Source organism: Akebia trifoliata, chromosome 7, assembly GCF_017979445.1.
Source record: "Akebia trifoliata isolate Shusen 1 chromosome 7, ASM1797944v1, whole genome shotgun sequence".
Classification (NCBI taxonomy): Eukaryota; Viridiplantae; Streptophyta; class Magnoliopsida; order Ranunculales; family Lardizabalaceae; genus Akebia; species Akebia trifoliata.
The window spans coordinates 4,026,448-4,043,852 of NC_141381.1; the positions used below are offsets into that span (position 1 = coordinate 4,026,448).

General features: G+C 33.8%; 2 protein-coding genes across 2 annotated transcripts; both read left to right on the forward strand.

The window, feature by feature from the left end:
- Positions 1-3,333: 3,333 nt before the first annotated feature.
- Positions 3,334-6,269, forward strand: LOC147398037 (protein RSI-1-like). The gene is made up of 3 exons (XM_086448964.1): positions 3,334-3,439; positions 4,734-4,764; positions 5,996-6,269. Exons 1-3 carry the CDS (start codon positions 3,362-3,364, stop codon positions 6,184-6,186), a joined length of 300 nt encoding a protein of 99 aa, XP_086305090.1. The 5' UTR covers positions 3,334-3,361; the 3' UTR covers positions 6,187-6,269.
- A 4,397-nt stretch (positions 6,270-10,666) lies between these two features.
- On the forward strand, positions 10,667-13,704 carry LOC147398038 (putative inactive receptor kinase At1g48480). The gene is made up of 2 exons (XM_086447151.1): positions 10,667-12,067; positions 12,747-13,704. The coding sequence occupies exons 1-2, from the start codon at positions 10,807-10,809 to the stop codon at positions 13,334-13,336; spliced, it is 1,851 nt and encodes a 616-aa protein (XP_086303277.1). The 5' UTR covers positions 10,667-10,806; the 3' UTR covers positions 13,337-13,704.
- The last annotated feature ends 3,701 nt before the right edge of the window (positions 13,705-17,405 follow it).

Below are 17,405 nucleotides of genomic sequence, written 5' to 3' on the forward strand. Positions count from 1 at the left end.
TCTTTTATACATTTTGTTGATTTTTCATCCACCCTTTACCAATTGCACTCCATCACTTTAAAATTCTCCTTTGCACTCCATTACTCATTTTCCCCACTTCTTCCTAAACCATGCCCACAGAAATTATTTTAAGGGTGATTTAGACATGCCCCCCTAAATTTTGCCAAATATTAGAGATACCCCTATTTTTTGAAATCGATGACATGCATCATTTGACCTTAGTCGTCTAAATACACTAAGGAGAAAAGACTCGAATGCCCTCATCTTTAACTTCTAGCCAAAAACTCATATTCTTTTTCCAGTCAATTAATTTCAAGCTCTCCAACTTTCATGGTATATCTACTCAACTTAATTAATCCTCAATTTATTATTTTCTACCTAGAACTAATCCTGTACAAGAAACCCCTAAATTTTTCTACTCAAAATTCCATCATTTTCAATTTTTTCAAAAATCTTATTTATTTTTTCTTTTCAAAACAAATCATATATATTAAAGTTTTTCAACCTCTAGAGTAACTTTAATCTATTCAACCTTATCTTAATCTATCATTTTCTACTTTGCCTTCTTTGTAGAAAATCTTAGATTTTTCAACCTAAAATTTCATTATTTTATACCTCATCAAAAAATTTATGTTGTCTTGAGATTTGAAGGTTGAAGATATATTAAGATAGTTAATGAAGGTTAAAAAGTTTATCCAAGGACAACTGATTTTTACAAGAAAAATCTAAATTTTTAACAAGAGGATGAAGATAAGGGTGTTCAAGTCTTTTCCCCTTAGTCCGTGTAGAAGACTGAGGTCAAGGGATGCATGTCATCATTTTCAAAACATAAGGAGGTATTCCTAATATTTAGCAAAATATAGGGGGCATGTTTCTTTTTGATAAAACCGTAGATCAAGAGCAAAGAATAAAAAACTGTAAAATGATGAATAAAGCTTTAAGCACTAAAAAAGGGGTTATGTATTGAGGTGCAATCTCTAGGTTAAAATAGTGGTTATAAAAACAATTTTTGAATGTTGATGTGCAACTAGTTGGTCCATTTGGTGAATATTTGAGATACCCGTGTTTTCAAACTGATGACATGCCAACATGACCATAGTCTTCTATGGGAGACTAATAAAATGCCCAAAATACCCTCCTTTTAGCCTTGCCTTTGTTGATTTTTTTGTTCTTCCAAAATCTCATGATTCTTATCCCCAAAGTCCATGGTCTTTAATACTTGATTTATTTTGGCAATGTTAATGGATCTGGTTTGGATTAGATTTTTATTGGAACTCAATATTAAGATCCAGATCCAATCCATTAACAATCAGATTGGGTCAAATCTGATTTTATATAGAATATTAGATAAACTTCATATATCTCAACAACTATATAATATAATTTATATACTTTCTAACATAATATCATATCAGATCAGCTAATGGTTCATCCAGATACGATCCAATAAGATATCGGATTGAAATCTTATCGGATCGGATTCTTATTAGAATCCAAAACATCAATCCAAATCCGAAGTTGTTGGATTTGATCCGATCCATTGATAGCCCAAGGCAAAACAACCTAAGCTAAAAATTGTATTTATTTTATTCTCAAACCCAAGAGGCAAATATTCACCCGTTTGGATCTAGAACAAATCTAATTGGATAAAATTGGGAAAACATGGAATAAACTAATATATATATATATATTTCATATACTAAATGATAAAATAACACTTAAAAATATTAAAAACTCGGGGGAGGAGGGCTCGATGACAATTTTGGATCCAATAAGCGGTGAGAGAGTCCGTAGGTTGTGAGTTTGATACTCAGTATTTCCTCGGGACCACTCGCGAGGGTGTAACCCTTACTTACCTGGTGCATGTGATGAGTGGGTGTTGCACATTCCTGAGGAAGGACTCATATGCCTTGGCTCCTGCCCTGGTTCTTTCAATAACCCTAGTTAGACGTAAGTTCAAACGCCCTGTTACAAAAAAATATTAAAAATAAAAATCATCTATGATTTTTTTCTTCACGATATTTTTTAAAATTTGCATATTTTTGTCACTATGCTTAAATCAAATTACATTTGAGGATCATCCAATGGTCACTCACGTCCAAGGATGCCTTTTCTTTCAAATTCATAGTTAGTTTTTTCTGAACATGTCATGGAAGTTAGGAGGTTAGAGACACAAGCCCTTTTAATAAAGGGTACAAAGAGCAATTTAAAAGCTAAAACCAAAAAAACAAAGTAGAGACGCAAGAGGCACATGGAGGGCACAGTGTCTCTTTTGAGAAATTTTTGATCTCTTTAGAGAGATCAAATTTGTGATCTCTTGTAAGTCAAGGGCCATGATCTCTTGATATTGTGATCCTATGAATACGTGGCAGGTACTGAATGCCAAGTTATCAATCTCTTGATATTTGTTCATATAGCAAAAAAGCCCCATGCAACGTCACACCATAAACTTCAACAAACACGCTACCTGAAACGTTAGCCTTCTCATGGTCGAAAACTTCAATGAAAAAGGTTTATTTTAAGAATATTAATCAGCCCTCTCTATTTCATGACACGTGTACTGAAAAAAACTAATCTAATCAAATCATGATTGACAAAGATGATTTCCATCAAAACTCCAAAATTCAATTGGAATTGGAGGTCCATCTACTGGAGTCAATTTGATGATTCAACAATAACAAAGTTTTATCTTGAAGATTTGGGTTGATTAAGTAAAAAAAACTTTAAGCTGATCATGTTAGACTCCCACCTTGATCAGGGCCGGAGTCAAGATTCTGCCCATGTGGAGGGCAATCAAGAATAGAAATTTTTGTGTGGGGACAACTAAGAGTGAAAATAAATAGTTGTGGAGATTGGAAAAAAAAATTGTGAGGGCAACAATGACAAATTTTTTATTCACGACTGAAATCAATTGCAATAACTCATTAATTCATAGACTTTGGAAATTCTTGAGGGGCAAATGCCCCCATAACCCCCACTCTAAATCCACCCCTGATCTTGACTAATGCTTACGAGCGTGCAACATGGGGGGAGCAACTATTGTCTATCTACCATATATGCCAATTAATTGAGTAATTGACGATAATGCTTCACTAATGCTTTTGAATTGTCCAAATTTGATTCGACTCGATAAAGTTTTAAAAGGTTTAGACACATGCTGCATATTAAAAGGATGGTTTTCAACCCTTTGATGTGACCCACTCACATCAAAATTAGACTCATCACCAAGTGGCTAAGGCCACAAATAATAACCGTTTTCAAAGATTTATGGAAGAATCCTTTAAATTCCTATATGAGAATCATATTTCTTTATTTCACTCATCTTATCTTTCAGTTGTGTAGAGCTACTATAGACATATAGATGGCAAGAAGTCTCTGCAACTCTCACTTGTCTCTACTCTTTCTTCTTCTCTTAGTTGCACTCTCAAGTGCAATAGAGGTGGTGCTTAGCAACTCGAAAACCTCCCTTTAAGTTCTTTTGACATTATAGTGTCTTTTAACGCTGAGGGGTTGGCTCAATGGCAATTTTAAATTGATAAGTAGTTAGTGCCCGTAGGTTGTGAGTTCGATATTTAATATGAGCATTAATTCCTCATGGGCCACTTGCAAGGGCGCACCCTACCTGGTGTGGTGTGTGTTCACATATGACCCGGGACTAGTCCTTGGACAAGTCCATAGAAACCCATATAGGGACCTGGCCCACTATCTACATGGATACCTGATTGTCCAAAAAAGAAAGACATCATGGTTTCTTTTTTTTTTTTTTATTGCAAGGAATTTGTTTTCAAGGAAATATGAATTTCTCGTGAAAATGAGTGTGGAAAAAATAAATTATGTGATAAAATAATTTTTGTTGAATGAGTGTACTTATCAAAATGTCATAGTTAGAACAGGTTTTATTTTTTGAGGGTGGACATTAGCTTAAGAAAATAAAATCATCTCCTAGGTAGGACTTAAAATGGGACGGATTTTATACGAAATCTAAGTGATTCGAATATGAATTTAGCGAGTTTGATTCCTTCAAATATATCTGAATTAAAATATAGTTTGGATATGAGTTGATATCCCTTGACCTGAGTCGAATACGGATCCATCCCTATATCTGCCAAGATCTAAATGATATACTACTTTGTATTTTTATAGTTTTCAAGTTATCTTGTATCAAACAACAATGAATGGGTGTACTGTTCAAGGCCTATTTCCAGAGACCTTGAGTTTAAGTCATCATTTGACAACATTTTAGTAATTTTATTTGAAATAACCTTGAACGGTTATTTTGACATTATCCGACCCGACCGATCCAAATCAATTAACTTGGTTGGATCATATCCGAATATAGATTTAATGAAATTAAAATAGTTTGGATATGATTTTAACTCTTGGATCCGATTCGGGTTTAGATACGAATCAGGATATGGACATACTCATATCCGACCTCACACGACCCGACCCGACCCGATCCACTTTAAGCCTTATTCCTAGCGAGTGGGGTGGCAAACATTTTCCCTGTGAAATTGAAAATTTGATTTGTTGGAAAAGTGAATTCCAAAGAAAATATGTAACCATACACATGAAAATTACATTTTTCAAGAAAAATCATTTTCCATGTGCAATGACACAAATTCTAAATTCACACTGTGCATTAAGATAAAATAAAGTCTCATTGTTACTACTAACATTTTCTTGTATTAGCACTTACTTCAATCTTACATTGTTTTTTGGATTATTCACAGAGCTATGATTATGTGAAGCTCCATCTTGAAGGTACGATGATGTTCTTATATTTCGGCATATGATGGATCCAAATCTTCAATGATTCACTCGCATTTTATTCGACACATGTTGATTTAATAGTTTGTATCACATTTTAAAATTCAAATGGATCCAATTGTCTTACGGAAATTTGTACTAAATTGGGTTCGGTTCAATTGGGATCGAATCATCTATAGACATTGAAATTTTGAGCCCTCACGAATTTCACAAATCAATTAAAAGTTCCTGAATAGGTCACGCCATCTATTTTGTGAATGGTTTTTAAAGGAAACATTTTGAATTAATTCATTTTCAATATAGGATTTTTGGAAAATACTATAATTGTAATTATGAAAAAAAATTCTTTAATGATCAGACCTTAATAATTACATAATCAATATTATTCTTTCAAAATTAAAAATATTATATTGTATTTTTTAAAATTCTTAAATAAATTAAACTTAGTCCGATCAAATTGAACTAGAATTTTACCATGATTTAGAAAAGAGAGCTGCTATTGCCACACCAACTTTTACTAATACCACACTGAGTCCTATGTAAATTACCCAGGAATTGCACATAGTTGGTGTGGCGTTAGTAAAAGTTGGTGTGGAAATAATAGCCCTCTTTAAAAAGTTTGCAATCCAATCATCCGATTCGGTTCTTAAAAGTTAAAAAACATTCGTATGCATGGAAGCCGTACATCATGGGCAAGTGTCAGCGTATGAAAAGAGTGGGGCTAGAGTGACTACCTTAGTAAGATTTCAAATTTTATTAAAGGCCACAGTCGCTCTGTCCATCAGCACTGTTATGCTGGCTAAAATGATGGTGATTTGAAAATGGACCTCTCAATTTTAAATAAAACTATAACAGTGATTTTTTTTCCAGATCTTAAAATTTCATGCTCTATATCGATATATCCATATGGCATCTGATCATGTTTTTTATGACACACGGAGATGTAGTCACAAAACCTTTCTTACTAACTTAGTAAGGTAAGTGTTTTTCTATGGGAAATACTAGAATGCAAGTTGTAATCTAGTTGGAAATACTTTTATTTTTAGTCTTTTTAAGTGTAATTTTATAAGTTAATATATAAAATACTTTTTTTTATTATATATTTTTAGTACTTAATTTTTTTTATTTTTTTTTTTAAATAATTTATCGGATGTTTTCCCGACTTCTTCCAAAGCTTTCTCTAGGTGAATTATTTCTGAACCCCAACTTTGTTATTTTGCTACAGATTGCCAACCGAGATGCTCGTATCGTTGCTCTGCAACATCACATAGGAAGCCATGCATGTTCTTCTGCCTCAAATGCTGCTCTAAATGCCTGTGTGTTCCTCCTGGAACGTTTGGCAATAGGCAAGTGTGCCCATGCTACAACCACTGGAAGACCAAGAAGGAGGACCCAAGTGTCCTTAATAAACTATAACATATTAGTGATCTTTCACTAGAGAATGAAAGAATAGAGATCTCTTTCCCTTTGTAATAGTTCTTAAAGCCTAATAAATTACAGATCTCTTTCTCTTTGTAATAGTTCTTATAAAAGCCTAATAAATTAAGGTTTTGGATGAGAAAATTAAGCCCAATATCTTTTTTTTATTATTTATAAATATTATTGAGAGCAAGGAAATGGGGTTGAGATTAGGGTTGTCAAAGAATCGGTATCAATCCGATAAGGAATTTATTAGACCTGAACCTGATTAGATTTGCCATTTTAAGTTGGGATCTCATTTTTGGATTCAATCCGAAAAATTTATAAATTTTTTGAACCAATACAATTTAATTTAATAAAAATATGTATAAAATATAATATAATTATATATCTATATAAAATATAAATATACATCATTTATGTATAACTTGGTGCTAGCGCATTAGATAAGATCATAAACTCGGTGTTGACGAGAATTAAACATAAATTTATGGTATCATCACCTATAGATTTTATCAACCATATATGTTATCTAACACTATTTCATTTATAATCGGAATATATGTTTTACCCAAAACCAATTTTATAAGTTATCAATCCCAAATCCTTGATCCAAACTCAATGGTTGTTAGATCAGAAAGGATCCGAAACAAACACACTTACAAGGAAAGCTGAATTTATTGATGGATGACGATACCTTGGTTGTGTTATTAGGATGCAAATTTGAATCTGGGCCCACTTTTTTGTACTACCTCATAACAAAATTTAAAACAATAGTCTCATGTTGCCCATATGTTTCCAAGTTCTACTTTTTAAAAATGAATTTAGTCTAAAATTATAATATTTAATTTATTTTATTGAAGGTATTATTATTTTAATAATTAAACTTAGAAGCGGTGTGCAATAATTTAAGATTAACGCTGGAGTGACTTCAATGAGGGACACACGGAGGACATCTTGACGTGGTGGTACGCACATGCCTGTAGATGTGTTTTCTCTAAGATACGAGTAAAATATATCTACGAACATGCGTGGGCCACCATGTCAAGGTGTCTCCCGTTGAGGTCACTCCAAAATGACTCATAATTAATGGTTAATATGTTCACTACGTTTCAGAAATGTTTAAATTAAATTGAGATTACAAACCCATAGACTCCTTAAAAAGTCAGGTCAACAATATGCTGAAGTTAGAAAGGAAATTGAGTTTAAATGAGGCAAGAGGCAAATCACATACTTAGTTCCTCGTTGCATGCACATGTGACGAACAAACTCAAAAATCGATTAAAAAACTTTGGATTTGGATTCAAGATTTGGGATTTGATAAGGATTTGAATTAATAACCTATTGTGAAAATGCGCAAGTATTATTATGTATTTTGTTTAAATAAATTCTGGTATGTTTGATTGCACATGAAAAATAGAGTGGAAAATCATTTTTCATGAAAAATGACAATTTTGTTTGATTGCATTTTTACATGAAAAATAATTTTCCACCCTCCTCTAAAAGTCTCATAAAACCTGGATTTCAATTTCCCATCTCTCTACCTATGGAAAAATGAAATTCACCCTTATATTCATCCCCAAATCAAAATTCTAACTTCTTCTTCATCACCACCACCACCACCATAGCCAGCTCACATCTCATCTCTGTCGTCATCGTCGGACACGTACCTCTCTCTTTCTCTCTTCTTCTTCTTTCTCCTCCCTCCACCCCCTACTCTCTTCCTCTCTATCCCAACTCCCTCTCCTCCTCTTCCTATTCGTCTTCTTCCTCAAAAAAAAAAATTTCATAGTTTTGTCTAAATGAAATCATCAATAGAATTTAGTTTCTCAACCATTCCCAATTTTCACTACTATTTTTTCATGGATTTCAAATTCCATGGAAAGTCGCTTTCCATGCAAATAAACATACTTGAAATTTATTTTATATTTTGCATATATATATCAAATTTAATTTGATCCGATGAAATCCAATCCAACAATGGTCCTATCCAATTCTTATCAAATTGATCCTAGATCAACACTGACCTGTTTCTAACCCAATGCATTGCCCTCCATAATGGCATTTAAGCCAATCACAACAGTCTAACTCAAGTCAGCATTACCTCAAGAGTCAAGTTGGAGTGATCTCAAGATTGGCCTCGATTCACACTTTGTTGACGCAAAAGCTCGTATAGAATCATAGATGCTTTTCACTTGTATCTCGATGAAAAACATTTATGGTACCTCCACACCAGGAAAGTGTGAATTGAGGACAATCTTAACGTCACTCCAACATTATTCTTACCCCGAATGTATCTTAGAAGTTGTGACTACTCACCACGGAACTCACAAAAGAAAATGCAAACATACTTGTAATACCTTTGAAAGATCATCAGCTCATCTAATTATTGGGTTATAAGAGAAATGTTGATCAATATAATTAAAGGCAATCAATATTTTATCTTTATGTAATTATTATCTTTCTTCCCCAAAATCCATCGACTCCAGCCTCTCCCATAAAATCCATCATCTTCTACTTTAAAATCCCATGTTGTTCTTGAGGTTTGATGATTGAAGTAGATTAGGTTGACAAGGTATAAAGAAAAAAAAGTTGAGGGCTGTGAAGTATATAGAATCTAGGGTTGAAGAGTTTACCCAAAAAAAGGACAAGAAGAGCTTGGGGAGGGGGAGAGAAATCAAGTGGTTGACAATTGGGAGTATTTAGGTCAATTTTCATTAGTCTATTATAAAAGACCGAGGTCAAGGGGCATATCAACTGCTTGGAAAAACTGGATAACTCAAGTATTTATTAGCTTTGCTCACAGGCTATACAATGACATTTCGTTAATGCATTGGGTCAAGATTTTGACCTGAACCGTTTCAAAGTTCAACAAGCATTAAACATAGGCCCCTTTAAAGCGTGTATGATTGACGAGGTCTGCCAATTATGGATCTGTGCTTTCTAAGAGTTTTCTTGGTTGACTGTAACAAATGTTTTTTCCAAACACTTGTTGTCTTTCATCTCTAATGTAAATGTTTCTTATATCCCAAACCCTACGAAATCAAATGTTCAAAGTTAAAAAAAAAAAAAAAATTTCTTTCTGTCTTTTTAAGTTATCTATATCTATAGGAGTTTGTTTGAAGGCAAGGGTATTTGTTTGGATAACTTAAGTTTCTTAGAGTAAACAGACGTTATAAGGGGTATATGATAAATTTAAAAAATTAAGGGTATCTCTGAATATTCATCGAAACCCAGAGGAGTGCCTAAGAATTACCTATTTTTTTAAACCATTAACGTTGACCATATTTAAGCAACTCTTGATTTAACGTCGCTTTAATGAGAGGAGAATTTAGAATAGGAACTCATGCAGAAGGTGTGTGGGTCCCATAAGAAATAAAGTTGGTAAACTGCCGCGACCTGCCGTTAAACCCAATCAATTTAATTGTACTTCTTCCACACGTTCATGTAAAGATATCGTTGACAAAGCACTTGTTGATTTTCTATAGAAAATCTTTTTTCTTTACAAATTGTTCATGTTAGGTGTGCCCAACCCCAACCCTAACCCTAACCCCAATTAATTGCAACAGTTTTCACATTTGTATTAAGGTTGATAATTAATTACCTTATTCCAAGATTTGGATAATGGGTTCTACTTTGGGTTTCAAGTCAAAATTGTCATTCAAGTATCGTCTAAGATAACATAATAATTGATTATAATATGAAATTATAGAGACTAGGTATAAATTATATTTCTCGACATCGAGACTCTTAATAAAATTATTATTTATGAAGCAAATTTAGACATAGTTTTGATCCATATTCATTGGTTGCAATACTGATCAACCTACTAATAGACTATTTGTTGAGTTTAAATCCCTTTTTTAATGAGGTATCTATGCTTATTCAAAGTTGTGCCGTTCAACCAGGGTAATAACATGGGTGGGTTGGAGGGTGAATCTAGGCTCAACTCAAGTGGTCGAACTCAAGTTAATCTGAGTTAGTTATAAACTCTTCAAAGATTGTAAATCATTGATTTTGACATTAAAATATGAATAATCTAGATGAATTATTCAATTATCCAGATCAACGATATGAATGTTGATCTCAATAATTTGTATCGTCAATATTAATATTTTTAATTCATCATTTTATCGAGACGAGAAGACAATAAGAAAGAAAGATTTTACTTGTTTGATTGTTGTCAAATTTCACTTAAAAAAAAAAAAAAATTCAAGGTGCATATAGAAAAACGCCCCTCCCCATAAGTCTCTTAAGTAATTTTACCTAAAATCAATGTGATGGGAGAGATAGTGGAAAGAGAGAATATTAGGTCAAATAGAAGAAGAATGACTAACCAAAAGAATAAAAGTTCTATCTACGTGTCATTATCTCCTTTGTTCAAGGAATCTCGAGAATATCTAGCGGTATAAATTCTAGGGAGGATGCACACCTGAAAAGAACATAATTATTTATAAATATACAGCAAAACCAGACGAAAAAAGCAAGAGTCCAAGGAAAGAGTCCACGACTAGGGTTTTATTTGGGTTTTAAAGCTCTCTCTCTCTCTCTCTGTATTCTGTAATCGAAAGATGAACAAAACCGCTGTTTAGGAAAAAACAGAGTTTAGGCAAAAAAATGGTTTGGCGTTTCTCGTATCCGACGTTGGTTTTCTTTGTTTTTCTCTGGTTTTCTCCACTCGGAAAATCAGATACCGCGTCAGAAAAAACTGCTCTGCTCGCTCTTCGATCAGCCGTCCGCGGGAATACTATCCGGTGGAACGAAACAGATCTGACACCCTGCAATTGGAAAGGAATCAAATGCCGAGACAATCAAGTCATTTCCATCCGACTACCAGGTTCCGGTCTCTCCGGCAAAATTCCGACGGGTATCTTCGGAAATCTGACCCACCTTCAAATAATCTCCTTCCGTCACAACGCGTTGACCAGTCAAATCCCGTCAGATCTCGCTCTTTGTACTGACCTCCGTAATATTGTCTTCGTTGGAAACCAGTTTTCCGGTGAGATACCGGCGTTTCTGTTCGGAATTCGTAGTCTTGTTCGCTTGGATCTTTCCAGGAATAACTTCACTGGTGAGATTTCTCCGGCGGTCAACAATCTGACCAACTTGTTGTATTTGTTCTTGGAGAACAACCAACTCGTTGGTTCAATTCCAGAGATAAATATTCAACTTCGTGAATTCAATGTTTCGTTTAATAGGTTAAACGGTTCGATCCCATCGAAGCTTCGATGGATGAAAGCTGATGCTTTTCAAGGGAATTCTCTCTGTGGAGGTCCTCTTGAATCTTGCCCTAGCGAGAACAAGAAGAAAAAGTTGTCTGGAGGAGCAATTGCGGGCATTATCGTTGGTTCCGTAGTCGGGTTTCTTTTATTTCTTGTAATTTTCTTCATTTTATGTCGGAGAAAGAGTAGTAGAAAGTCGAAATCGATGGACATTGCATCAGTGAAGCAAAATTCGGAAGTAGAGGTTTCTAGAGGGAAATCAATTAGGTATGAAAAGAATGGAAATTCGAGTAATCCGGTGGTTGTGGCGGCAAAATCAGAGAGTAACAATGGTGGTGATAAGAAATTGGTGTTCTTTGGAAATGTCGCTAGGGTTTTTGATCTTGAGGATTTGTTAAGGGCATCGGCCGAGGTTTTGGGGAGAGGAACGAATGGGACGGCTTATAAGGTGGTTTTAGAGGTTGGGAATCCTGTAGCAGTGAAGAGGTTGAAGGATGTAGCGATCCCTGAGACGGAATTTAGGGAAAAAATCAACATTATTGGATCGATTGATCATGGAAATCTTGTTCCACTTAGGGCGTACTATTACAACAGGAATGAGAAGCTTCTTGTCTATGATTACATGCCCATGGGAAGTTTATCTTCGCTTTTACATGGTGAGTAGTCTTTCTTCTTTCAATTTTTTTTTTTTTTTTGTTTAAATATTTTTTTTTGGATTTTAAGTTGTTTGTTATAGTTTTATTCTTGTCAATAAGTGCAGTACTCATTCATTCAAAAGCAAAAGGAGATGTAAAGATGGGAAAACAGTGAAATAACACTACACACCGAAAAAAACTACAAACTAAGAACTCTTCCTAATTATAAGATCCCACCAATAAATGAAATTTTCGAAGAAAATTTCTCTTTTTTGGATCTTAGAATCTTGGATTGCCAACTTAGAAACAAAATAGAGACATAATTAGGAAGAATCCATAAATTTCTAGGAGGTGGAAAAAGTGACATTGAATAGTAAAGGTGTCAATGGGTATGCACACAATTGTCAAAAGCGGTGCTTATACCCCTTTGGCTGCCTAGACCATCCAAGTTCCTAGGCTTTGCTTTAAGCAAAATTTCAAACGTGTGGTTAAAATGATACTTTTATGTAATATTTTTTGTACAAACTGTGTTTTGAAGGGTCTTTAATCGGTTTGAGAACACAAGTTATTTCAAATATTCTCCAAAACCCAGAGGGATAATGTCTAAATCACCCAAAACAAAATGCAGAAGGAAACCTTAATTTATAATGTCTTCCTGGCTTGCATCCCATTATTAATCTGTCTTTATTTTTTACGACAGGAAACAGAGGAGCAGGTAGGACCCCATTGAATTGGGAATCTCGGTCGAGCATTGCCCTTGGAGCTGCCCGTGGCATTGAATACCTCCATTCCCAAGGCCCCAAATTTTCTCACGGTAACATCAAATCGTCCAACGTTCTCCTCACAAGAACATATGATGCTTGTGTATCCGACTTTGGCCTCGCAAACCTTGTTGGCCCAATTTCCACACCCAACCATATTTCTGGTTACCGTGCACCCGAGGTCACAGATTCCCACAAGGTTTCTCAAAAGGCCGATGTTTATAGTTTCGGTGTCCTGCTCTTGGAGTTGCTGACTGGTAAGGCACCCACCCAAGCCCTCTCGAATGAAGAGGGTGTTGACCTCCCAAGGTGGGTGCAGTCAGTGGTTCGAGAAGAGTGGACTTCTGAGGTGTTTGACCTTGAGCTTTTGAGGTACCAGAATGTTGAGGAAGAGATGGTTCAGCTCTTACAACTTGCTATAGATTGTGCTGCTCAGTACCCTGACAAGCGTCCTTCAATGTCTGAGGTTGTACGACAGATTAATGAGATCTGTTGCTCCTCCTCCCAACAGGACGAGGAAGACCCATAGCCCTATTTAGTCATCAAATACACCATCTTCGGTGCACCAATTTGGTTGGGTTATGGGTAGGTGAGCCCACACATTCTTGACTTATTGATTGATGTTGGAAGATGGTCATACATCATGTCCATTTTAGGTTATTTAATGTAGTATCGATTGTTTCTTTAATAGGGGGTTGTAGAGGGTCCCTCAAATGTTTTGAATTAAACGGTGCATGTTTTTAGTTTTTGCTTCATTTTTTTTAGTTTTTCTTTCATTATATTCTTGTTGGGGACTTGGTGTGAATATTGTGTATATTGTTTATTTTTGACTGGGTTGTTAGTGTTGGTGAAATTAGTTGTTGCATTGAAGGAAGCTAGAGATCTTTTTCTTTCTTCTTTCTTCTTCTTCTGAAATCTTTTGATTGCTTGGAAAGCAAGAAAGAAAATGGTATTTAGATACTGACGGCTGTGGTGTGTATGAGTAGTAGGTTAGCAATTCTTAGGGTTTGGCACAGGTTGATGAAACTGGACCAATGCACAGGTAGTTCGTACCAGTTTGGTCTAGTAGGAATGAATCTAGTAACAAAGACCCAATCAAACACGCTTCTAATCTTCCTTCTTCATGTATATATACATCTAGGGCATGTCCATACAATGTTGGGAGACAAAATTTACCATATGTGATTTAAAAGTTTTAGATTGAACTGATTTTTTCTGAGGATCTCTATGGGGTTAGAAGTTTCATATTGGGTTGATTTTTTGTGAGGATCATCTTTATGCTTTGTGAGGATATAGGATAAACGTGTTGACTTTGTGTTATCTTCTTAATGCTGTCTGCCGAACAGGACAATATATCCATTATTCTTTCTTCCTGTATACATAGAAAAGAAGCAAATCTAGAATTATTATCATCTTTTTCCCCTTTTTTTTCACATTTATGCCCCCAAGGGACTGAACTAAGTGAGACTTAGCAAATCAAAGGGCAAATTTTATCTACTTATCCCTATGAATTGGGTTAATTCTAGAGAGGCAATTCGAATGAGCAAACCAATGAACTGGTAAGAAAGGATGGGGTTGCATAATTGAAGGACCCATCCATTCATATGGATTGTAGTACCCATATGTCACCCAAAAACATGATCTATTGAGCACAAAATCTCAACTACTCTAAAATAGGATTTGTTTTCTTTTCATCGTTCATCTACACATTCAAATTTTAGGAGTTGATTGGGCTAAAAAGAACCTTAAAATAATATAAACCATGGAGTAGTAGAGGGTTGAGGTGTTATTTGGGCCAATGCAACAGCCTGAGGACCTCGGTCCAAGTTCTGTATAGCCTCTCAGTTTATATAATAGAAATTGATGTAACAGAGCTTATGAGTTATAACATTAAGGCAGATTTTTTATGTAGTATCGTGGGAGGTGAGGCAACTTGCCTCTTATGGCACCCTATCCATCCTAAATCGCCCCGATACATATAATATCCACAAACTACACGTACCAAGCTAGAAGGGATAAATCCTCATTGGGTCCCCAATGAGGGGCCTTGAACTCAAGACCTCTCCCTTTCTGGAGGGAAGTCTTGGCTACTAACAATGCTCGTTAGTTCAACTAGATGGAGAGATGCATCGAGTTGAAACCCATTGTTTTGGAGATATGAATTGAATTGAACTCGATATTGTTTATTTATTTGTTTTCCTTATCAATCACTAATTCAATTCCATGGATCCGATTGAGGGTAGAAAAGTACCGATATTTACAAATTCTTTTTTATTCTTAGGGTGTTTCCTGTCAATGATGGGCTAAAACGATATTTTCAACGTCTTCATCCAAAACATTTTGGGCCTTCATGTAATTTAGGACTTTCAACCTTAAAATTTCTTGTACCTTGAGTTGTAATTAAACCCAGTTAGATGAAATATATCATAATTTTATAAATCAATCATGGTGAGATTTAATTGTTTCATTTTATTATTTCTGGATTTTGAAAAATCGATGTGATTACATTTTGAAAAAATATATATCTAAAAAATTTATACAATTAATTTTTATTTTGAAATAAAGATAAAATTAGAGAGTTGCTATTGCCACACCAGTTATCTGCAATTCTTAGGTGATTTATGTAAGAATTGGTTTGGCAATATCAGCTCTCCAAAAATATACTCTTAAGTTACTAAGCAAAAAAAGTCAGAATTAAAAGTACATTTTTTAAATATATCAATACATAGTATAATTGTCCCAAAATAGACATGATATACCTCCAAATATGCTTAGCAAATTAAAAAAATTAAAAATAAATAATACCTCAAAATATTGTATGTTATAAGTACATAAGGGTAGAATTGGAACTTTCAAGTTGTAACGTCCCAAAATTCGAGTCTACGACCCGACCTGTAACCTGTGAGTTAGGATGTAGATTCCAATATTAAAGGTCAAAAAATTATAAATTGTTTAAGATATATAAAAATATGAATGATTTTGGTAAAAGGGATCTCACGGTTAATACTTAAGAACTTTTTATGACAGTCAAAATTAGTAGTAAACATCGACAATCCAAAATATATGAGTTTATTCAATTACTATGATTTTAAACAATTAGATTTTTAACTAAATATATTATTCATAAAAAATATAATAGTTACACATTACAGAAGAAAATACGAGTGAAAATTTTAAAAGAAGTTAATTATTGCATGTTGTCCCATTGTAGACAAAATAGACACATTTTAAATAAATGATCGTTGTGGATTACACGCTTAATATTTTCGTGAATGGTCAGTGGGGATGGAAAGCTAACACATAAACCTAAAAGCTTCGTGTTTTGCCTATTTTAAAGAAAATAATATTACTTAGAGACAAATGGATCAACATAGAACCCATTTGCAAAGATAACCGAAATCCAAATTTGCATAGCTTATTAAACAATATATATAAATCTTACTACTCATCCGATTTCGATGATTTTTCCTATTTTAGAGATATACTTTCGATCTCTATCTAACCACTATTGTAGAATATTTTAAAATAATAATTTATTGAATAAAATATAAATAAGATTTAATCTACTCAATGTTCGAAACAAAAGAATAATCAATCATCACTTTAATTCATTATTCAATGAATTTAATAAAATAACCCAGACATTCTTAAGGATAATATATTACATATGGTTCAAAAAATAAAATTAAATTAAAATAAATAAATCCTCACATGGTTTATTGTTTTGTATAATTATTTGAGACAAATAAAGACTGAAATAAGATAAATATAAAAATAAATTTTTTTTGTAATCCGACTAAGACGCCTTATCGAGATGAGCATCTGAAAATTTTGAATAACAACGTAAGCAAAATCTCCATAGGTACTACCATACTCACTCATGATTTAATTGAGATAATAATCATATCGTGTAAATGAAGAATATTGCAAATCTTCTATTATGTAATTGATATAAAAATTTAATAAATAAATAAATAAAATATATCATACAATGATAATTTATGCAAAGATCTCACTCACATAACACGGGGCATGTGAGTAGTAAATCATTCACCCACATAACACAGGACCTTCGACAGGACGTTTGTGGCTTTCACTCTATAGGTCTATAAGTCCTAAGTCAAGCATGCACATAACACAGGGCTTTCAATCAATATTTTTACCAAACAATTATGCCAATGCCAAAAGCATCATTTTTCAAATCTCATTATTATGATTTATTTATTATTAACAAATTCTTTTCCCATACATAATATATAAAAAGAAACACTTATAATTTTTCTTACATCAATAAAAGATGCACAAGAAACTTCAAAAAAATAAGATAACACTATTATAACGAAAAGATCAAAAAAAGTACAGGTGATATATTTTAAACCTTAATTAGAAAAATAACTTTCGTGTCTCGTCTGAAAGCAAATGACTTTAGTAGAGTGAAAAGACTTTTTCAATTGTATTTTTCTAATAAATAATGGTGTTTCTTTAAGTATTTTAGAGTGGAGTGAGGTGAACATGAATGTAGGATTTTTAAACTTCAAAAGTTTGTTTTTCTCATCCTCAAATAGTAGTTTAAGTTTTTAATAAATTGGTGTGGCCTT